The 23,446-nt window shown below is 44.2% G+C and overlaps 2 protein-coding genes across 4 annotated transcripts; one reads left to right on the top strand and one right to left on the bottom strand.

Annotated features, from left to right (window-relative positions):
• Window positions 1-462: 462 nt before the first annotated feature.
• LOC105915927 (minichromosome maintenance complex binding protein) lies at window positions 463-22,307 on the bottom strand. 2 transcript variants are annotated; one of them, XM_036126737.1, is made up of 16 exons: window positions 22,106-22,307; window positions 19,796-19,887; window positions 19,561-19,701; window positions 19,398-19,439; window positions 19,231-19,320; window positions 15,713-15,848; window positions 4,563-4,708; window positions 4,383-4,480; window positions 4,142-4,305; window positions 3,373-3,496; window positions 3,177-3,294; window positions 1,772-1,937; window positions 1,527-1,660; window positions 908-1,075; window positions 734-822; window positions 463-654 (listed from the first exon to the last, which is right to left on the bottom strand). In XM_036126737.1, the coding sequence occupies exons 1-16, from the start codon at window positions 22,161-22,163 to the stop codon at window positions 528-530; spliced, it is 1,893 nt and encodes a 630-aa protein (XP_035982630.1). In that variant the 5' UTR covers window positions 22,164-22,307; the 3' UTR covers window positions 463-527. The 2 variants fall into 2 exon arrangements, with proteins under 2 accessions (XP_035982630.1, XP_035982631.1); XM_036126738.1 differs by lacking the exon at window positions 22,106-22,307 and adding an exon at window positions 19,968-20,105.
• On the top strand, window positions 10,801-15,434 carry LOC118557196 (E3 ubiquitin/ISG15 ligase TRIM25-like). Of its 2 annotated transcripts, XM_036126745.1 has the most exons (3): window positions 10,801-11,338; window positions 11,412-11,759; window positions 12,820-15,434. In XM_036126745.1, exon 3 carries the CDS (start codon window positions 12,859-12,861, stop codon window positions 14,515-14,517), a length of 1,659 nt encoding a protein of 552 aa, XP_035982638.1. In that variant the 5' UTR covers window positions 10,801-11,338; window positions 11,412-11,759; window positions 12,820-12,858; the 3' UTR covers window positions 14,518-15,434. The 2 variants fall into 2 exon arrangements, with proteins under 2 accessions (XP_035982638.1, XP_035982637.1); XM_036126744.1 differs by having other exon boundaries at window positions 10,801-11,759.
• Window positions 22,308-23,446: the final 1,139 nt, after the last annotated feature.

Here is a 23,446-nt window from a genome sequence, read left to right as displayed (position 1 = left end):
TGAGCTTGAAGAGCTGCCACCTCACAGATCAGAAGAGATGGGATTAATCGAAAGCTCTTTTTAGTAGAAGCCTTTAATTGGTCCAATGTAAATAAACTGAATTTGGTGTCTCCATTAGCTGGAAGCAAAAACAAGATGAAACAAAGGCTTAAAATATAAACCACTAAGTGCAATGACTATATTAGTTTGAATTTAAATAACAAAAACAGAAATGTTACGGTATTTTCAATTAGTAATTTACCGAGATGCACGTTTACATGTTGACAACTTAAAGTTTGAAAACAACGCAGCATTTTAGGGACGTGGAATATAACGTTTTAACTTTGGTCTGCAGCAAAACCATCAAAAATCCAGAGGAAAGAAATTCCTAAATATTCTCAATTCAGAGCAAAATGACAGTCACTGATGAGAATACTTATATATACATTTTATCCGCAGCTTGTTATACAAAAACATCTTAACTGAAGGGGACATGAAAAAAGTCTTTATTACAAACGGATATCAAAAATAAACAAAAATGGCGGTGATCACGGCTCGTTGCCGTTGACGCTCTTGTGCTGCTCCATCCGGCTCCTTCGCAGCGTCTCAATGTGTCTGGCCCTGAGCCAGCTGTCTCTGGACAGAGACGTCTGTCCTAGGCTCAGCGACAGCAGCCTGCAGAGACAAAGTCACATTTCAGCTCCGTCAGGGTTAAAAGCTGAAAATCTGACTGGTAGCGGTTCTGACGGCCCACCTCGCCACAACCAGCATCCTGTGGAGGGCGTCAGCAGACATGCTCTGGGGGTCGTCCTTCCTCATGTCAACAAAGTCGTCTTCAACTGCCTAAAGAGTCCAAAAAACATGGCTGAGCCATTCAAACACACTCTGACCCAAACTACCAAAGAGCTGACGTGATGCAGCAGCTAACCTTTGTCACTTCCTCTGAGATGCTGTAGTCGAGCAGCCGAGCCACGCCCAGGAAGACTCTGAACTTGTTCAGCTGTGATGAGGCCTGCGAATGGATATGGAGGCTGCCCAGATACTCCTCCATGTGAGACGGAGCCACCTGAGGCTGCAGGTGAATGTGACAGTCGGACTGTGTAGACAAAGAGGGAGAAACGCTGAAGCCAAGCTGTGGAATGAGTTTCCACATTAAACTAGATACAAAAATTTACTCAAGACGTTCAGTGTGCATCTGTGTAAAAGCAACACTAAATGGAGGCGTGGCTTCAGGTTTCATCTTTCTAACACCTACTCTGCAGTCACAACTTATTTCCAATAAAACATATTCTGATCCTGAGGATTAAACTGATACATATAGAGTCAAATATCCAATGCATTCCCCACTGATAATTGGTCTACTGTCCCTTAACGAGTCACATCTTGACCACAGACTTTTTTTTTAGCCAATTATCAAGCTTCTGCTATAATCCTGGCTAAATGTGTGTCCACTCTTCTGTAAAGTTCATGTAATGTCCTCCTCCAGGCATGAGGGGGATAACCCTGCAGGAGCCTGTCTTATTGTCTTATTGGCCCTTTGTCCTCACCGGCAGCAGCGAGCGGCCCTCTGACGCAATGAGCACATTAACATTGCTGGGGAACTCCATCTGGTGGAAGTTAAAGTCATAATCCACCTTCTGCCAAGAGATCAGGTTCCCCAGGGCCGTAACGTTACGCACACCTACAGCACAGAGAGAGAGGGGGGGGGGGGCACAGTCAGGAGTGTTCAGGCAGGACACACAGAGCAGTTATCCTCTCAGCGTCGCCCTCTAGTGGTTCCTACAGGCCTCACCAGTGGTGTCCAGCTGCCCCTGCTCCAGCTGGGTTTCATCCAGGAAGAGGGACGTGTTCTTAGCCAGCTGCAGCGCTCCGCTCACCAGCCGGTTTGCCACATAGTCCTTCTTAGGCACCAGCCGCATCTGGTTCATGTTCTGGAGGCTCATCGCCAGGTAGTAGGACTGCAATAAAACCCAGAGCACACATACAGCAGCTCAGAAAACATGAAGCAGGACGCAGCAGTGAGGGGAGTTACAGACGCATCTCAGTCATTTCAACCAAAACAACGCATTTCATCTTTATTCCTCTTCCATTTACATTATAACTGCTTACAGCTGATAAAAAAAATCTGCAGTTCAGCTTCCCCAGAAATTAGAACATCACATAAGAGCAAAAACTGATTTTTAATTCTCAAATTTGATCGCATGTTGTATCTATAATCATGGTGAAGACTTTACAGTTGTTCATTGACACCCTTCCCAGGACACCAAAGGTCATTGCTTAAGAAGCTGGGTGGTGTATCCAATGGAAAGTTTAGTGGAAGAAAAAACTAGGACAGTGAAAAAAAGTCCTCAAGCAGCAAGGATAACCGCAGAGTTGAGAGGATTGTGAAGCAACACCTTGGAGACACCGGACCCAAGAGAAACACTGGAGTTAAAAGGAAGGAGAGCTTCAGTCAGCCACTACTGGACATGAGTGTTCATTCATGGGACTGCAGCAGTTCAGCCATGATGTTGTTTGTTCCCACTTGAACATTTCCCATTAGAAACTGACCAACAAAAGGAGGTAACTATTGACAATTTTCACCAAGTTCAGGGAAATCAGTGCATGTGTGAATTAGCACACATTAGCGCTGAATATTACACTAATGAGAATAAATAACTTATCCAGATGTTTATCCTTATCTGCAACAGATACTTTGTGTTTAAATGCATGTTTCTAGTTGTTATTCATGCATAATCATATGGTAATAGTTATCGTATAATAAATTGCTTTTAAGTCGTTTTCAGTTTTTTATGGCTAATTAACAAAGGGGCCGGCTAACTGAAACTGTCCTTAATTAGTCATAGAGAACCGTGATGCTCCTGTACACAAGAGTCTGCAGAAACTCTACATTTTTGCCATTTGAAGATTAGAACAATGCATTTTAACAATAAATTGTGGAATATAATTTTTAGTTCCTGCAATAGCACTGTCATCAAGAAGATCTGAAGTTTAGATGCTCAGTTTAGAGCAAACTGACACCAGCGCTGTTGTGCAGGCAGCCTTTTATATCCATGCATGCTTGAAGTATACCCCTCTATGAGCAATGAACCCAAATAACAACAAAGTTTCAACTTTTTCAACTGACTTATTGAAACAAACAAACCTTTTCAATGAGACTCTGGTTTAGTCAGACTCTCCTGCATCCATGAACTCACCGAAGGCACGAGCTGCTGGATGATCTGGTAGAGGCGCTCTGTGTATGAGGAGACGGCGGGACAACCACTCAGGTTCAAGGCCAGCTTGCCCAGCGGCAGAACGTCTCGCCTGGCGTACCTGCGAGAGCACGAAGATTGCTTAGGTTTCTTGACAAGGCTCCTTAAAGCCTTTCAGGTGCAGCTGAGCTGGACCTACACGGTAGAAATAAGATGAAGGAGGAGGTACTCAGCAGCCAGGGCGTCTCCCAGGAGGACGTGGGTGAAGTATGAGAGCAGCTCCGCCCTGACGGCGGCCATCTCCCCCAGAGTCGACGACAAAACTGCAGAGAGGATAAAAAGCGCTGCACTAATTTCCCCTTTTCTACTTTGTTTTATCACATTTTAGTATATTGAGATTATTGCTGAGCAGGTGAAACAGAAAACAGTTTCTAGTAAAATTATTTTTAATTGTATAATAAAAAAATTATGTCCGTATGGCAACAAATATCAACCTTAAACTAAAACTTTCATAGTCAAAGGAACCAATGTTGTCATCAGACAAACAATCTTCAACTTTCACTGCAGCAGCCTCTGATTTATCTCCATGTGTGTATTAATCAGTATGCTTTAAGCATTCTACCAGCTGGCAGAACCACATTGATAACAGGTTGGACTTCAGAGTTCTTATGACTAGGTATGCACTGATGTGGAAATATGGGCCGGTACAGATACCTGCTGTTTTTATTGCAGTTATGGCTTATAACCGATATTTTCCCATATTATAGAACCCTCCACAGAAACACAAACAAAAACAAATGGTACACCACCATCAATTTTTAATATCGGTCCAGTTTTACCTATGGAACCGATACAGATATGTTAAGAAATGACTTACAAGGCTGATACCGATGCTAATGCCAATATATCATGCGTCACTACTCATGACTGTAAATCCAGTGATTTATTATTATTGTGTGACTACTTACAGGCGCTGCTTTCCTCCAGGCCACCGTACGGCAGCAGCGGGTTGTTGTGGGCCAGCCGCTTGGCGTACAGCATGTGAAGACGGGGGACGAGTGAGGCTGGTGGGCTGTGGACTCTCTGCTCCTCTGCAGTCTCCATGTTTTCTGTGGGGTCCAGGAAGGCATCCCTGTTGTAGAAAGTCTCACGGTGAGGAACAGACAGGATGCACACAGCAGGCAGAGTTCACGTAAAAATATGTCTTACTTTTCATCGGCCAGAGCACTGAGAGCAGGACTGACTGACAGGATCCCGTAGACCTCCAGCGTATCATTCAGTTTGAAGCTGTCCCAGTCCTCATACACCTGCACAGTACACACCTGTCAGTACCTGCTCTGCTACAGGAACCTCTGCATGAGGCAGCTGAGGCTAATAAACAGAACCCACCTTGACTAAGCAGGAGGGGCCTTTCTCACCCGGCAGGGGGAAGTTGAGGTCGAGGTGGGAGGCAGATGCTGCCTGGATGGAGGGAGCTTCCGTCTCCTGGCGCTTACAGTCGCCATTGCCATGCTGGTCTGTTGTGCTCTGAGAAGCTGCAGCAGAAAGGTTTAGGATCACAAAAGCTGGAAACAGCAACCAGAGTAACTGTAGGCCCTTTTCCATTAGACATCTAAAGCCCCGTAACGTTTCCACTTCGGTGATTTCACTTTACTTTTATGGAAAAAAGACCCTGCTCTTGGTGTAGGACTTTTTAAAAAGGCCGGGGCTTTGCTCAACGGGCAGTGTTGTGTGCTTCAACAGTCCGCCACAATGAGGAGTAAGGAACAGTAAGAAAATTACTAGTTTACAAACCTATCAATTATTTAAGGGTAATTTAGCAGAAAAAGTAGTTTTAAGACGTTTTTAAGTGAGAAAGTACACCTCCAAACCTAATTTGTAATAGCACAACAATTGGCGTCCTTGGGTGGGCGTTCGTAAACACAGCTTTCGCTGCACACATAAGAATATCACCCATTTTAGTTAGTTAACTCCAAAATGTACTCAGCTATTGATGACCAACTGTACTACAAAAAGCATGAAATAAAATGTTTGAATCAAGTTATTTGGTGTAACCAACAGTCCGATGGTTGATTTAACTGTAAAGTTAATCTTACTGTCTGAACAAAGTTTTGTTGCACATCCGAGTCCAGATGCTGTGACTTGTCCTCATGTTTGTATAAACTACAATTCTTAAATGAAAATTACAGTTATGCATTTTCAAAATTAACTTCTAGTCCAGAGGAGTTAGATGCTAAAAATATCTACATCCTCTGCATATTTGTCTAAAAAGACATTTTAAGAGCAAATTTTTTTGTTGTGTAGAACAGATTTGTTTCCAGATTTAACTCCAAGTTAATCTGAGGTGCCACCCCATTTGTGCAGAAAAGGAGGGGGGGGGGGGGCATTTAAACTTTAAATGCTACAAATTCCTTAAAAGGTTAAGCCTGGCACAAAATGCTAGTAATTCCTAAAGAAAGGTCAAGCAGGCGCTACAGAGCTAGTAATTCCTAAAGGTTTAGCATCTTAACACTGAGTCGCATGCTGAACATTCAACTTGTGCACCTGTTTCTACACGCAAAAATTTGTATTTAAACTTAAATGCATAGCTAGGCATGCGCTCACTGGATCTTATGTTATTTTCAAAGTTTTGTCATAACTTGTGTTTGTTGTTTTGTGTTACCAAGATGGAGCCAGAACTTCTCACATCTGAAGCTACACCTGTGGTGGACCAAGCAGACAAAGACAGGCAGAAGGTTTTCATTGCCGACCTCATCACCTTATCGGCAGATGAGTGGAGTAACTTAAATGTTTTTAAACCTTGCTGCATGTCATGAAAAGATTAAGGAACTAATTAATTTAATTGGGAATCCCACTTAAAGGACTCAGATTCAAGAGGTTTTGGGACAGCTTACATTGTTATATCAGCGTAAGTCACAACAAGATTAAAAATAATTCTCAGTTGCAGCCAAACTATTAGAGAACCCTGCAGAGAGTGAGCGCTGCCAAAAATGAACTTTCAAAGGCCATGGTGAGGATGGATGAAGCTGAAGCTGAGACATAAGATCTTAAAACTCCTGATGTCAGAAGTCACCCACCCGTCCGTCCGTCCGTCTTCTTCTTCCGCTTATCCGGGGTTGGGTCGCGGGGGTAGCAGCTTCAGTAGGGAGGCCCAGACGTCCCTCTCCCCGGCCACTTGGGCCAGCTCCTCAGGAGGAATCCCAAGGCGTTCCCAGGCCAGCCAGGAGACATAGTCCCTCCAGCGTGTCCTGGGTCTTTCCCTGCGCCTCCTCCCGGTGGGACGTGCCCGGAACACCTCACCAGGGAGGCGTCCAGGAGGGCATCCTGACCAGATGCCCGAGCCACCTTAACTGGCTCCTCTCGACGTGGAGGAGCAGCGGCTCTACTCTGAGTCCTCCCCGGATGACTGAGCTCCTCAACCTATCTCTAAGGGAGAGCCCAGACACACTACGGAGAAAACTCATTTCAGCCGCTTGTATCCGGGATCTCGTTCTTTCGGTCACGACCCAAAGCTTGTGACCATAGATGAGGGTAGGAACGTAGATCGACCGGTAAATCGAGAGCTTCGCCTTTTGGCTCAGCTCTCTCTTCACCACAACGGACCGGTACAGCGCCTGCTTCACAGCAGACGCTGCACCAATCCGCCTGTCGATCTCCCGCTCCATCCTCCCCTCATTCGTGAACAAGACCCCAAGATACTTGAACTCCTCCACTAGGGGCAGCACATCCTCCCCAACCCGGAGAAGGCACTCTACCCTTTTCCGGTTCAAGACCATGGTCTCAGGTTTGGAGGCACTGATTTTCATCCCGGCCGCTTCGCACTCGGCTGCGAACCGCTCCAGTGAGAGCTGTAGATCACGCCCTGATGAAGCCAATAGGACCACGTCATCCGTGAATAGCAGAGACGCAATCCTAAGGCCACCAAAACGGATCCCCTCAACACCTTGGCTGCGCCTAGAAATTCTGTCCATAAAAGTTATGAACAGAATCGGTGACAAAGGGCAACCTTGGCGGAGTCCAACTCTCACCGGAAACGAGTCCGACTTACTGCCGGCAATGCGGACCAGACTCTGACACCGATCGTACAGAGACCTGACAGCCCTTATTAAAGGGCCCGGTACTCCATACTCCCGGAGTACCCCCCACAGGATTCCTCGGGGGACACGGTCGAATGCTTTCTCCAGATCCACAAAGCACATGTAGACTGGTTGGGCAAACTCCCATGCCCCCTCCAGAATCCTACTGAGGGTATAGAGCTGGTCCAGTGTTCCACGGCCAGGACGAAAACCACACTGCTCTTCCTGAATCTGAGATTCGACTATCCGACGGACCCTCCTTTCCAGAACCCCTGAATAGACCTTACCAGGGAGGCTTAAGAGTGTGATTCCCCTGTAGTTGGAACACACTCTCCGGCCCCCCTTTTTAAATAGGGAGACCACCACCCCAGTCTGCCAATCCAGGGGAGCTGCCCTCGATGTCCACGCAATGTTGCAGAGCCGCGTTAACCAACACAGCCCCACAACATCAAGAGCCTTAAGGTACTCCGGGCGAATCTCATCCACCCCCGGGGCCTTGCCACCGAGGAGCTTTTTAACAACCTCGGCAACCTCAGCACCAGAGATGGGAGAACCCGACCCAGAGTCCTCAGGCTCTGCTTCCGCAACAGAAGACGTGTTGGTGGGATTAAGGAGGTCTTTGAAGTATTCCGACCACCGAAACACAACGTCCCGAGTCGAGGTCAGCAGCACACCACCCCCACTGTAAACAGTGTTGGTACTGCACTGCTTCCCCCTCCTGAGACGCCGGATAGTGGACCAGAATCGCTTCGAAGCCGTACGGAAGTCTTTCTCCATGGCCTCTCCGAACTCTTCCCACGCCCGAGTTTTTACCTCGGCGACCAACCGAGCCGCCTGCCGCTTCGACTGCCGGTACGCATCAGCTGCTTCCGGAGTCCCACAGGCCAAAAAAGCCCGATAGGACTCCTTCTTCAGCTTGACGGCTTCCCTCACCACTGGTGTCCACCAGCGGGTTCGAGGGTTGCCGCCGCTACATGCACCGACAACCTTGCGGCCACAGCTCCGACCAGCCGCCTCAACAATAGAGGCGCGGAACATGGTCCATTCAGACTCAATGTCCCCTGCCTCCCTCGGGACGTGTTTAAAGTTCTCCTGGAGGTGGGAGTTAAAGCTCCGCCTCACAGGGGACTCTGCCAGACGTTCCCAGCAAACCCTCACAGTACGTTTGGGCCTGCCCGGTCAGACCAGCTTCCTCCCCCGCCATCGGAGCCAACTCACCACCAGGTAGTGGTCGGTGGAGAGCTCCGCCCCTCTCTTCACACGAGTGTCCAAGACATACGGCCGCAGATCAGATGAAACGACAACAAAGTCGATCATTGAACTGCGACCTAGGGTGTCCTGGTGCCAAGAGCACATATGGACACCCTTATGCTTGAACATGGTGTTTGTGATGGACAATCCATGACGAGCACAGAAGTCCAACAACAAAACACCACTCGAGTTCAGATCAGGTGGGCCATTCCTCCCAACCACGCCCCTCCAGGTCCCACTGTCATTGCCCACGTGAGCGTTGAAGTCCCCCAGCAAAACAAGGGAGTCCCCAGGGGGGGCACTCTCCAGTACCCCTTCCAAGGACTCCAAAAAGGGTGGGTAATCTGAACTGCTGTTTGGCGCATAAGCGCAAACAACAGTCAGAACCCGTCCCCCCACACGAATGCGGAGGGAGGCCACCCTCTCGTTCACCGGGGAAAACCCCAACGTGCAGGCACCGAGATGGGGGGCAACAAGTATGCCAACCCCAGCTCGGCGCCTCTCACCATGGGCAACTCCAGAGTGGAAGAATGTCCAGCCCCTCTCAAGGAGACTGGTTCCGGAGCCAGAGCAGTGCGTCGAGGTGAGTCCGACTATCTCTAGTCGGAACCTCTCAACCTCGCGCACAAGCTCAGGCTCCTTCCCCACCAGTCCCCCACCCTTCAGACAAAATCCTCACAAGATCAACTCCAGCACGTTGACTCATTGCATGAGCTAGAATCACACAACAGATCTACAGTTTCTAAAGCAGCACCCAGAACAGAGCCCGTCTTTCCAAAATTTAGAATAGAGGTGCTCAATTTTGAGTTTACAGAAAGTACTTCCACAGACTCCATGGGGGGTGCTGGGAGTCAGACTGTCCACACTGGAGCGTTGCACCACCCCACAGCAGTGGACAGCCCCAAAGGGTACCAGGTAAATAACTCTGCAGACACAGGTGGTTCAGATTGGAGGGAGGAGCAGCCATCACACCTGACTAATACCACCTCATGTACTGACTCTGTGCTGCCCCCAAAGGGCCAGAAGAGTCACTCAGGTGGTCCACACCAACCTAACCCACCACCACATGTCAGAGTTCAAACCTAAACTCCCACTTAGATCAGGAACATTCTTCCTTTCATCATCAAAGGTTAGTTCAAATGCCTCTATTAGTTCATGAACATAACCAACTTGATTTCCCAGGTGGTCCAGGTCCACCTCATAATTACGGTATCTGTATTCACCAACTTTACTTCATTTTTTGAGACATTGGACGTTTTGACCCAGATAATCATGATTCTAACATTCACAATTATCTGAAGGAAGTCGAACGTTGTCTTTTTGACCTGCCATTTCCCTCATCTAGTGAGAAACTAAAGCTTATTTGGAAAACAACAACCAAAAATGTTAATGTTTTCATCAAAGCTCTTCCTCCAGAGATTTGAGACACTTATTCAGCTCTTTGCAAAGCTTTAAAAGAAGAATATTCAGTGTACAGGCTCAGGCTTCCATAACTCTTAACCCATTTGCCGTTCTTCAAGAAACAAATTAAACACCCAGACAATATTACTATCACTTAAGAAACATTTATTCTGCGTGATGTAATTCTCCAGGTCGTGAAGAGGACCCACATTTTAAGCCTTTGTTCCTTCATAATCTACATGGAAGTGTACGATATGATGTGACCATGCATTGCAGGGTAAATAACTTTTCAATGCAAGAGGTGTGCAGACATGCTGAGTTTCTTTGGAACACTCATTTGTATTTCGACAGAAAAAAAAACAGGCTTAGAGTCTTAAAACCTTCAAACAGGAAACAGGCTTAAGAAAACGCACAAATTCAGCTCTCCAGTGATCCAGCATCCCGAAAGGGGTCGAAACAGGCTCAACATTATCACAATGCAAAACCAAAAGGTAACATTGGAAAAAGGTGGAGCCATTCCCAAGAAATTATTACAAAGGAAAACTTTGAAAGTATCTGCAGAGATGTTCTCACTGAGTTTGTCGCATGTTTAACAAAATTAAACAGCGTGCTAATCGAATACAAAGTAATCCCAAAACCTATCATGCCCCAGCGTATGATAAAAATTGCAAATAATTTATAACATGGTTTATTCTGCTTTATCCCTTTCTTGTTGTTTTGGAACTTATGAAATGAATAAGGTTAAACAACAGGTTCGCTATGGTGTTTGGAAATTTGGGATTTTAATTTGTGTGTATGTCTATATTGTCACCTGGGCATGCCGCACACCTGTGGCTTGTTCAGTACCGAGGTCTGGGAGTATTTAGGTGGTGAGCTGACAGCTGGAGGACGCCAGAGTGCTAACCTTGTGTGGTACACCTCGTTTGGTCATTGTCTCCTGACAGCTCTCGTGTTCCCAGCATTAATCTCTTGTCTCTTGTGTCTCAGGTTGCCTCTTGCTTGGATCCCAGTCCAAGCACTTCCTCATTCTCTAAGAAAGACTCAAGTCAAACATCCTGGCTCTCATTGACCTGGATCATGTCCCAGACGCTCCCTCGTGCTCAGGTTCAGTCACCGTTCACTCTCAGCTTGGATCCCGTTCTGATGCTCCCCTAGTGTTACCAGGTCGGGCTGAAGACTCCACCAGACCACCTCCTGCAAACCACAAACCCCGAAGTTCCCTTGGTGTTACCAAGCCAGGCTAGGACCTCACTGGATCTCCCCTGCTTCCTCCAGCTATCCACTGAGCTTTGCTCCCACCATCAGTGCTGCTTGGACCCCGCCTCATTCCTACAGCTCGCCCACCAGCCACTCAGTCACCTGCCACCACCACGGAAGGTTACCCACTAAGTCCACCTCTCTGCTCCACTCCCCCCGGAGAGGTTTCCGAACTCGGCGGTAAGCTTTCCTTCACCCGCAAACTTCCCGTTGCATTTGGCTGTGCCTAACGCTTCATTCTCTCTGCCCGCAGAATGAACCAGCCCCGTCTCGTGTCACCGTCTGGCGATCTCCATCGTGGTTCCTCCTCAGATACTCCTTCGCACTTCCGTATTTTTAATAAACGCCTTAAACTGCTCTCTGCCTCCCGACTGTGTTCTGCATGTGGGCCAAACACCTAAAAACCATGACAAGAGCATTGTGTAATAGCACAACGTTTTGTTGAGTAGATTTATGCTCTGAGGGAACAATAACAGGGCCCCTTCCTTTAAATACTTAGCATGACATCTCTTTATCTTCTCTAATTACATTTCTTAGGGCTGGAGCACAGAGAGAGAGGGAGATCATCGGGTTCTCTGGAGGATTTAGATCCTGGCACTAAGTAAGGAAGATGATTTTGTGTCTGAACCAAATCTGTGTTGATTTGGCCAAATGTTCTGGATCTTTATCCGGTCTGGGCTCATTTTCGTTTTTCTGACAGAGGACTGTTATATTATTTTAATCTAAAATGTCCATGTAGGTTAATAAGTTCATGGTGCCATGCATTCTAGAGAAAGCTCCCAAGGCCTTTGGCAGACAAACATGCCCATGGCACCATAGATCCTCAACCGTACTTAGCAGCGCAGGTGAGGGGGCTTTTCATCAATTTCAGCCGTTTCATCTGATAAGTAGACTTTAGCTCTTTTTCATGTTAACTTTTGTGATGGTAAGATTTTTTTTCCTGCCTCTCCAACACTTGGTTGGGATTTAATCGTTGCTATGGAAACTTTGTGACCTTCCTTATCTCCTCGCTGTGCATGACAGCAGGATAAATATTGAACTATGGAGGGCCAACTAAACATGTAACGTAATAAATGTTCATATACACAATAATTTAACTCAAACTGGAAATACATTAATTTAATGTTTCTACAGATGATCAGGAAATAGATCTTAAAATGACCCTTTGTGATGCTACACTGGGTATAAAATCTAAGTTTAAAGGTTTTCAACCTGCTGACAATTTATGCAGGAGATTCAAAGCCTGAAATTATGAGAAGTGTCTCATGTGATGCTGAAGCAGATAATATATTTTCTTTTCTCCTTCAGTTTTCAAGAACACGCTCACCTCACAAAAAACTTATATTTTATTATTTTAACGTCTAAAAATATTTTCTTGGAAAACCTCATCCAAACCAAAACATTTCTGAAAAATCCTCAATAAATGGAGTAGATAACTTTTTAGAATCAGTAAATAGGAGGAGGTGGTCAAAAGTTAGATTTACAGCTCTGCTCCTTATTCTGCAGGCTGTAAAAACTTGTTAACTCTCCCTCTTCCTGCTCCAACACCTTGAAGCAGGGTGGAGCCAACATCTGCTGAAAGTGAAAGCTGATTGGCTGCAGCTTCTCTGCACTGACACGTGATTTCGTATATCAGAACTCAAACCTGTTTCTGTTCTCAGGAAGTGAAACTCACATAATCTCTGTGACTGAGAGAAGAAATGGAGCAGAATCAGCTGGACCGAGAAACCTTATCCTGTTCGATCTGTCTGGACCTACTGAAGGATCCGGTGACTATTCCCTGTGGACACAGCTACTGCATGAAGTGTATTAATACACACTGGGATGGAGAGGATCAGAAAGGAATCCACAGCTGCCCTCAGTGCAGGGAGACCTTCAAACCGAGACCTGCTCTGAAGAAAAACACCATGTTAGCAGCTTTAGTGGAGCAGCTGAAGAAGACTGGACTCCAAGCTGCTCCTGCTGATCACTGCTATGCTGGACCTGAAGATGTGGCCTGTGATGTCTGCACTGGAAGAAAACTGAAAGCCATCAAGTCCTGTTTAGTCTGTCTGGCGTCTTACTGTGAGAAACACCTTCAGCCTCATTATGATTCAGCTCCATTAAAGAAACACAAGCTGGTGGAGCCCTCCAGGAACCTCCAGGAGAACATCTGCTCTCGTCATGATGAGGTGATGAAGATCTTCTGTCGTACTGATCAGAAGTGTATTTGTTATCTCTGTTTAATGGATGACCATAAAGGCCATGACACAATCCCAGCTGCAGCAGAAAGGACAGAGAGGCAGAGAGAGCTCCAGGTGAGACGAGAAAACATCCAGCAGAGAATCCAGGACAGAGAGAAAGATGTGAAGCTGCTTCAACAGGAGCTGGAGGCCATCAACCACTCTGCTGATAAAACAGTGGAGGACAGTGAGAAGATCTTCACTGAGCTGATCCGTCTCATCCAGAAAAGAAGCACTGATGTGAAGCAGCAGATCAGATCCCAGCAGGAAACTGTAGGGAGTCGAGTCAAAGAGCTTCAGGAGGAGCTGGAGCAGGAGATCACTGAGCTGAAGAGGAAAGACGCTGAGCTGAAGCAGCTCTCAGACATAGAGGATCACAGCCAGTTTCTCAACAACTACCCCTCACTGTCAGCACTCAGTGAGTCTACACACTCATCCAGCATCAAGATCCGTCCTCTGAGCTACTTTGAGGATGTGACAGCAGCTGTGTCAGAGCTCAGATATCAACTACAGGACATCCTGAGAGATGCATGGATAAACGTCTCACTGAGACTCACTGAGGTGGATGTTTTACTGTCAGAACCAGAACCAAAGAGCAGAGCTGGATTCTTGAAATATTCACGTGAAATCACACTGGATCCAAACACAGCTAACAATGAGCTGTTACTATCAGAGGGGAACAGGAAGGTGACAAGGATGAATCAACCTCAGTCTTATTCTAGACATCCAGACAGATTCACTGATTATTCTCAGGTTCTGAGTAGAGAGAGTCTGACTGGACAATGTTACTGGGAGGTGGAGTGGAGAGAGGATGTTTATGTAGTAGTTGCATACAAGAATATCAGCAGAGCAGGAAGGGGTGAATGTGGATTTGGATTTAATGACAAATCTTGGGCATTAATTTGTTCCCAAAACAGTCATGAATTTGTTCACAACAGAATCGGGACCTCCATTTCAGGTCCAGTTTCCTCCAGAGTAGCAGTGTACCTGGATCACAGAGCAGGTATACTGTCCTTCTACAGCATCTCTAAAACCATGACTCTCCTCCACAGAGTCCAGACCACCTTTACTCAGCCGCTACATGCTGGAATTTGGGTTGGCCTTAGAGGTTCTGCTGAGTTCTGTAAACCCAAATAGACAGAATCCATTGAATGTTCAGTGAATTTTGATTCTGATTTTTAATTCTCCAGCAGATTTATTTTCTTGATCATTGTTTTATGTCTAAACTGCACAGAAACCAATAGTCAGAGATTATCAGAACTTGTTTTTCTTCATATCTGATGTTCTGGTTTTGTTGAATTTCTTCATTTCTCAACAATTTGGTCTAAAACAGCTAGTCAGCACCAGAACATTTGCTTTTCTTTCTTCCATGTTGCTTCCAGCAGCAAAAACTGTGAATTCAGTAATAAATTGTCAAATGTCAATGATTAAAAAAGTGGAACAAGTTCTTTGATTGGGTTCTGGTTCAGATGCAGGTATCAATGAATCTATCGATTATATTTTTATATAAATCAATAGATTTGTGGTTTTTTGTCAACGCTGATTGAATGTTTTCAATTTAAAATCTGGATCTGTCTGTGATATATTAAATAATTATTTTTGTTCTTTGACAATGTATTTTGGGAAAAACTGGTTAGTTTTAAACTAAGAGCAACATATATGCTCGTGCCTGTTATGTTGCTAACAACATGTTATTTAACTTGTGGTGGGAACCTCTGACAATGTGTTGTGGGAAAGACTGATTCTGTATTCTGAGTTTGCAATATTATTTTGCTTCACACTGCTGAGATGCTGGGAACGGTTTTTGTTTTGGAAACATGTTTTGGAAACGGGACGAACAGCTCACATGGGAGAGAGAACTGGCCACTCTCGCTCCCATCTGATACTTTGTTTATGGGTATAAAAAGGAGTGAACCGCCCTCATTCGTTGAAGTCTGCCATGGGTTGTGTGGACGCCCGGCCGCGTGGATTGTGCTCTAACCGGACTGACCGACTTCCCAGTCCTATACCATGGTAAGAGATGGAACATCACGCCTGTTTGAAAGCTTGTCGGCTTTGATACTTGCTACTTTGCGTGTGAAGAGCTTGCTGTTTGTGTTGCTGTATTCTGTGGGGAATAATAAATATGGGCGCTATTATCCTAATAGAAACAGTGTTTGTGTTTTTATTTGTGTCTTGCCGATCCCTTCCGGACCTGAATAAAAATTTCATAAAACAGTCTGTGTTTTTCAGCTTAATGTGATTTTACTGCAATAATTTTATTTTAAGGGATATTCATATACTTTGTCAGTTCTTATTGTAACAGCAGGTGTGGAGCTCTGAAGGCACCTACCTCCATGAGACTCCTTCTGCTTCTGTGGCTGAACTTCCATTTCCTCGTCCTCCTCGTAGCTCCGCTTCTGTCTGCTCGGCACGTACGACGTGGAGGGGACCGCCCTCCCCTGGTTACCCGTCGTCTCTGCATACCCGTGTGGTAGGATTAAGGAAAGGTCCAGGAACCTCATGTACGAAAACGTGCTTAACTATCATACCAAAAGTTTGGTGGCAAGGAGAAATCCTCAAAATTGTGGCATACAAAAGCCATTCATAGATGGGTCACTGCATGTGTTGCTTTGATAAATCTGTTTGTGTGGAACCGGACACCTCGGTTGCAAAGACCACAGAGGAGTTAGAACTTGAAATCACACCAGGGAGGCACGGTCCCTGCTGGTTTCTTTCTGTAACGCTGGGGCCATTTAAATAATTGCCCTGGGCAATCTGAACTGGCTAATACGCCACTGATTTGCCAGCAGGTCAGCAATATCTCTGAACACAAGCTTCATCTGCATTTTTCCACCAGCAATGTCCTCCAGCAGGGCCAACAGTGCAGTCGTTCCACAATTACGTGCACCTTTACGCCGCTATATATGGACATGTGCAATTGTCCCCATCTTAGGAATCAAAACATCTGACTTGTTAAAAATTAATCTACCTACCCCAACCCCCTATTCAGTTTACAACTGTACTTTACAAAGTCAAGTTCAATCAAATCCTCCAGATTGGTCAGAAAGTTTCCTCTCTAAGGAAACCCAGCAGATTGCATCAAGTCTCTCCAAGCAGCATTCACTCCTCCTGAAAGAGCGTAGAGCCACAGTGGACAGTCGTCTGCATTGTTGATGGCTTTGCAGCAATCCCTCATACTGAGCATGCATGAAGCGACAGTGGAGAGGAAAACTCCCCTTTAACGGGGAAGAGAACCTCCAGCAGAACCAGAACCAGGCTCAGTGTGAACGCTCATCTGCCTCGACCCACTGGGGCTTAGAGAAGACAGAACAGAGACACAGAAAGCACAGAAGCTCACATTGATCCAGGAGTACTTTCTATGTTAGATGGTAATAGAGGATGATCTGCCTCCCCTGGATGATGTCACAGCTAACAGAACACCAGACCAGGTGTACCTTCTATGAAGAGAAAAATGCCAAAGAACAAAAAGTTAAAAGACAAAAAAACAACAAAAAATGCAAATTGGAGAACAGTAGAAGAACTCAGTAGAGTGACAGAAATAGACCCTGATGTCCTCCAGTAGCCTAAGCCTATAGCAACATAACTATATAGCAGAGGTCACGGATTAGCGGACCAGGGTCCGGACCCACCTGCTGGCTAATCAGGACCCAACCTGATTTAAAACATTAATAAATCACTGCACATTGTCCGATGACTATGTCTAATTTCACTTGCGCCGCTTCTCCTGTTAATATGGTAAAGCCCTCCGGAGCGTCTGGCAACAGGCTGCACGTGATGCAAATTAGCCAATGAGCTGTGTCAGTCAGGGTTGCTGCTGCTAGCATTTTTTACACACAGACAGCAGGCAAACCTGTGGCAAGCCGGGCGGTGGGAAATAAGAAGACAAAGAGAAAAAAAGAGCAGAGAAAGAGTGGACTGCTGGAAAAAGGGCAGTGAAATGGTGAAAGAAAAGTGAAATGCCATGCTCAAAAATTAGCAAAGTAGACATAGAAAACAGGTCTTTTGAGGAAGAATGGACTGACGTGTACCTGTTCTTCTTGCCAGGTGGGGGCAAAAACTTGTCTGTCTCATTTGTTCTGAGACAGCCGCTCTCATCAAAAGCAGCAACATTCAGCGGCAGTACGAAGTGAAACACAGCTCATTTTACCAAACATATCCGCTTGCTTCAGCCATACGCACAGAGAAAATAGCCGATTTAAAGGTACAGTATGATCGGTGCTGCAGAATTATGGTTCATACATTCACTCCTCAACAATGTGCTAATGAGTCCTCTCCTTTTCGCCATTCAAGCCCAGGTTTAAAATCCTTTGCATTCAAAGCCCACTTCTTTCATTAAGCCATAAAAAAAGAAAGGAAAAAGAAACTGTCACTTCAGGTGTTTTATAAAAGATGTGAAAGTCAGGAAATTGTCTAGATACCAAACTGGAAAGTTGTTTTTCTCTATTTCAAAAAGCACTTTAGCACTCTATTTTTGTTATTTTTTTAATTAAAAGAAGTTAACGTAGAAGGTGGATGCATAAACACCTGCATTTTACTTCAGTGTTAAATGCTGTTTAAAGTAACGGATTATACTTATAAATGTCTCCGGAACTTTACTGGTTGTTGATTTTCTTTATTCGGACCCCGCTGATTTTTAATTAGTGACCCCTGCTATAGAGGTAGCTCAGGGTAACATGAGCAACTCTAACTATAAGCTTTAACAAAAACAAAAGTTTTAAAATTAGTCTTAAAAGTAGACGGGGTGTCTGCCTCACGGACCAAAACTGGGAGTTGGTTCCACAGGAGAGGAGCCTGATAGCTAAAGGATCTGCCTCCCATTCTACTTTTAGAGACTCTAGGAACCACCAGCAGACCTGCAGTCTGAGAGAGAAGTGCTCTGTTAGGAACATACGGGGTAATCAGAGCTCTGATATATGATGGAGCTTGATTATTAAGGGCTTTATACGTTAGAAGAAGAATTTTAAATTCTATTCTTGATTTAACAGGAAGCCAATGAAGGGAGGCTAAAATTGGAGAAATATGATCCCCCTTGTTGATTTTCAGCAGAACTCTTGCTGCAGCATTTTGGATCAGCTGAAGACTTTGAACTGCATTTTATGGACTTCCTGATAGTAAAGAATTACTATAGTCCAGCCTTGAAGTAACAAATGCATGGACTAGTTTTTCAGCATCACCCCTGGACAGAATGTTTCTAATTTTGCCAATATTCTGGAAGTGAAAAGGTAAACTCTGGAAACCTGTTTAATATGGGATTTAAATGACATGTGTTGGTCAAAAATAACACCAAGATTTTTTACTTTATAACCAGAGGCCAAGTTAATGCCATCCAGAAGTGATTGATTAAGAAGTTTATTTTTTGTCCTCAGACTCTGGTTCTGTATAGTCAGAATTTAAAATCAGGAAATTTAAAGTCATCCAGGTTTTGATGTCATCAAGACATGCCTGTAGTGGAAGTAATTGATTAATCAGGATTTATGGATAAATATAGAGTGTCATCAGCATAACAGTGGAAATTAATCTCATGCTGTCTGATAATTTTGCATTTAGTAAAGAGAATTGGTCCAAGGAGTGAACCCTGTGGTACTCCACAAGTGACCCTAGAGTTTGAAGAACAATTATTAACATGAACAAACTGGAATCTGTCAGACATTAGATTTAAACACGACATTCATGTTTCTAAATGCCAAGTCGGGTGTTAAACATTGAGCTCCAGGGTTGTTGTTTTTTTGCATAAACACACTTCATACATGAGACCCCACAGCAGGATTTCAGGTAAACTTTCTGCAGTGTAAAAACACCTAATCTAAAAGGAAAAGTCAGATTTCTCTGATCTATGCATGAGGATATGTCCTTGGCCCACTGGTTTTCTCCAGGGATGGGAACACAGTAGAAAGTCTGTCTCTCTGCAGTTACTGTGCTTCTCCAATTTAAGTCCACCTGGAGATCAAAACAGCTGATCAGGCTGTGTTGTGCCATTCATGAATCCTTCAAAGTCTCAAGAGAGGAAGCCTTACCCCAGACTCTGTCACGTCTTTATATTTGCCACATCGCAGCGTCTGGGGAGAGTCAGAGAGTAAAATTAGAGGACAACGTCTAAAACGTCAGAAAATGCAGCAGCGGTAGCAGAGGAGGCCTGTATGCAAATATCTGCAGGAGAGGAAACAAGGAAGCACACACTTTGGCCTTTGTGGACGGATCGACAGTCTCATAGGCTCCCATGTAGAACTCCGGATCAAACATGTCTTGGATTAAACAGCGAAACTTCACCAGGCTGTTGGGCTTCAGGTAGTGCAGAGGGACGTCGTTCAGAGACGGGACCTGCATCCAGGAAAAAAAACAGGTGAACGTGTGCCAAAACAGGTGAGGACATGTGTGCTTTCAGAATTACAGGTGCTTAACGAAGCAGAATTACCCGAGTCTGAGCTTCTTTCTCCTTCAGCTGCTCTCTGAAAAACTCCACCGCCTTCGCCTCCCATCCTGAGCTCTGATCAGTCTGGGAAGCAGCTGTGATGTCAGACAGAGAGAGGGTCACTTTTTGAAGGAACTCGGCTGGTAGGTTGATCCAAACTTCCTGGAGAACTAACCACAGATCTTTTCTGGATGTAGGCTTTCTCACACTCTTCCGTCTTTGCAGAGTTTCACTTTCCTCGGTCAGATTTAAGCCTTCCTCACAGCTGTTTCAGTTCCTGATTGTGTTTCAGCCTACCTGTGATCATTAGCACCTGTTTTGTATAAACTGGTTGATCATACACCATACTATTATCCTACAAAAAAAAGACTTTGTGCACGAGTACCAAGACGAATTAATGCTGGTTTGAAGCCAAAAGGTAGTAACACCAAATATGGATGTGATTTAGATTTTTTTCTTCTTCGCTCAGTTTGCATTTGATAGAAACAAACAAACATTTTATATTTCTGAAAGCATTCTTTGTGTACAGCATTTCTTCCCCTACACCTGCCTAAAACATTTGCACAGTACTATATATGCAATAAGCTAACTTTATTCCTACAACCATCCTACTATTATCTCTTAATAAAGTAGAACATCAAGAAGTTCACGTCAGCAATTAACTTAAAAAAATGAAACTGATTTCACACTCTAAACATATTTTAAACATTTATTTTTTCTTTATTTTGACGATTGAGGCTTACAGTTCAATGACTGCAAAAAGGTAAATAAAATCAGATTTATAGCAGAAATCTTGTGGGCATGTAGCGATGAAGATCGCTGACAGTAATCTCAGACTGAAGACCACAAAATGTAAATGTGGAAGAAGCTGGCTGTTCCCAGAGCATGCAAGGATGTTAATGGAAAGTTTAGTGGAAGGAAAAAAGGCTGGAGTGACAGGGATCCCTGCAGCATAGAGAGGAGTGTGAAGTTAAGCCCATTTGAAGTTTTAGGGATTTAAAAGGTGTGGACCGAAGCCGGAGTCAGAGCATCAAGAACCGTGACATTCAGACGGATCCAGCAGGACATGGGCTACACCTGTCCTGTCACAGTCCTCGTGTGAAAGCACTTCTAAACCAGAGACAATTTCACAAGCCTCTGACCTGGGTGAGGGAGAAAAAGTACTGGATTGTTGCTCACTGATCCAAAGTCTAAGGAACCTGGGCTTCCTGAACACCTCATCAGAACCTCAGGCTGATCTCCTCCATGCCACGCTGCATTGACACAGTAATTCATGCAAAAGGAGCCCAGACCAAACAGTGATTGCATGCACCTTGCAGTACACAGATATATATACCTAGGGCTGGACGATAATTCAATGACAATATATCGTGATCAATAGACGTATATTTATAATAGAAAACAACAGTTAAAAAAGGTTCAGTAGTAACAGATTTCCTTTTTTTGTATTCTAGCCAATCATGTAGGTTAATACTACAGTCATTATTTCCTCCCAACCAATCACAACGCAGACCCAGGAACTATAAGCTCCGCCCCGTTTAAAGAGTCCAAAAAGCACGTTCTTTTATTAAAAACCTTAGTTGAATAAAGGCTTGAGTTTAAATTCAATGTTTGTGTCTGTATCTAAAAATAGGTCACTAAGCAACAGCATCAAATGACCAGGGCTACACTTAAAATGTTTTGAATTTGTTGAATCGATACAGATCAATAAGATTTGTATTTAATCGATATTCTTTTTTTCCCCTATATCGTCCAGCCCTAGATATACCTTCAAATAGTTAGACATTTCTCTATTAAATGTGTTTTTTCATTGCTCTAAACGTGATATTCCAATCTACTGAGAAGAGGATTATGGGTTTTTATTAACTATAAACAACATCAAAGTTTAAAATATTTTCCTAAGTTGAATTACAGGGGGGGAAAGTCTACTTGAGCAGCATCAAAATCAACTTTTTGATGCCAACTTTATAAGAAGAACCTGCATTTCTGAACCAGACTGTCCAGTTGCTAAGCAGGAAACTTCACTTCTTATCTGCAAACCTGACAACTAAAAGCGCATCAGGGTGTGCTGATGCTCTGATACTCAGAAGTTAGCCCAGCTTGGCTGAAACCAGCATTTCGTCTACTCCGGTGGTTTTAGAACAAGCTCGCAGTGAGTCTACATTGAGGTTAAAGAGACTTTCACGGAGAGTTAAAAGCCCGGCAGCGTGTGAGGTGCTCTGTTGGCATGCTGGGTGCTAGCCGCGGCTAACTAGCTGCTTCCACGCGTTGACGCCCGCTGTCACACAGAGAAGTTCCGCCGGAGAGGCTTACCGAACATCCCCTCCACGACACCCAGAGGCTCGTTGATCCAGTCATGAGTGGAAGGCATGGCTCAGCTGTCACGGGAGGCACGAGTGATGATAGTACACGCGAGGAAAATCTGCGAGGAATCCTCTTACTTTGTTGACTTTCCCGTCACACGGTAATCTGGCAGAGACCAGGGCGGGAAATTTGCGTCACTCCGTGGTTTGGTTGATTTGCGTACCGGGACTGGCCGGAGTGCGGGGCTTGTCTTCTTCCGCTGTTTCGTAGAAACCGTAGATTTGAGCACGTGTTCATTCTTACGCGTAGAATACGTAGAAGCGAGCCGTCATCGCGTACGCCATATTGAGAGTGGCAAATTGGATGGAGTGACGTGTTACTCTTTAATGTAGTTGTTGTTAATAATAAAAATAATCAAAACTAATTAGAAATGATTAGCAAAAATGTCACCATTATAAAAATAAATGCAAATGGATTTTTTTTAAAAGTTTTTTTTATACAATAAGTATATATAGTTTTAAAGCAATAAATATGTGTGGAGCTATTGATCTCATGTAGGTGTGTCTGTGGTCCTCTTGGCCTTCGAATGTCAGTCACGCCATATTGAGAGTGGCAAGTACAGTCCATACTACAGGCATAAAGACAAAGTGATGTAATAATAATAATAATAATAATAATAATAATAATAATAATAATAATAATAATAATAATAATAATAATAATAATAATACATATCTATTCAATTACATTTTTATTTATATAGCACCACTGTATGATATATGTCATCTCAAAGCACTTACTTTACAGAGTCAAATTCAATCAAATTATACATACTGATCAAAAAGTTGCGTGTGTGTGTGTGTGTGTGTGTATATAAAACCGGGAAGATATATACACAAGACATCATCTGCCTACTCCGATTTCTTTTTTATTCTTATTTTTTCTCCTCATTTTCTTTTTGATCCACTGTATATAGGAAGATACACTGTATATAACTGATGCACCCTTTCCTACTTTTGGCACCTTCTCCTGACTATTGACTGACTATTGAGTTGATGTGAATTTCTCCAATGTGAGATCAATAAAGACTATCTTATCTTATCTTAAGGAAACTCAATAGATTTCACCAAGTCTTGAAAAGCAGCATTCACTCATCGTGAAAGAGCATAGAGCCACATGGAGATGAATGTAATAATAATACATTAGAAATGATTAGCAACAATCGTCGTCAGCATAAAAGTAAAAGCAAAAGTAAAAGTAAAGATCTGTAAACTATTAAAGTTCTTGACCTCATGTAAGTGTCCTCCTGGCCTGCAGGTGTCAGTAACGAAAGGAAATGTGTTTCGCTGA

This window comes from Fundulus heteroclitus, chromosome 22 (genome assembly GCF_011125445.2).
Source record: "Fundulus heteroclitus isolate FHET01 chromosome 22, MU-UCD_Fhet_4.1, whole genome shotgun sequence".
Lineage (NCBI taxonomy): Eukaryota > Metazoa > Chordata > Actinopteri > Cyprinodontiformes > Fundulidae > Fundulus > Fundulus heteroclitus.
This window is presented reverse-complemented; position numbering and strand designations above follow the sequence as displayed.

Coding starts and splice junctions, on each gene's coding strand:
- LOC118557196 (XM_036126745.1), top strand. CDS start 12,859: ATGGAGCAGAATCAGCTGGACCGAGAAACCTTATCCTGTTCGATCTGT.
- LOC105915927 (XM_036126737.1), bottom strand. CDS start 22,163: ATGCCTTCCACTCATGACTGGATCAACGAGCCTCTGGGTGTCGTGGAG. Junction 4,709..15,712: donor GCAGAAGGAGTCTCATGGAG/GTAGGTGCCTTC, acceptor TTTCTGCTGCAG/CTTCTCAGAGCACAACAGAC. Junction 3,497..4,141: donor CCTGGAGGAAAGCAGCGCCT/GTAAGTAGTCAC, acceptor TCCTCTCTGCAG/TTTTGTCGTCGACTCTGGGG.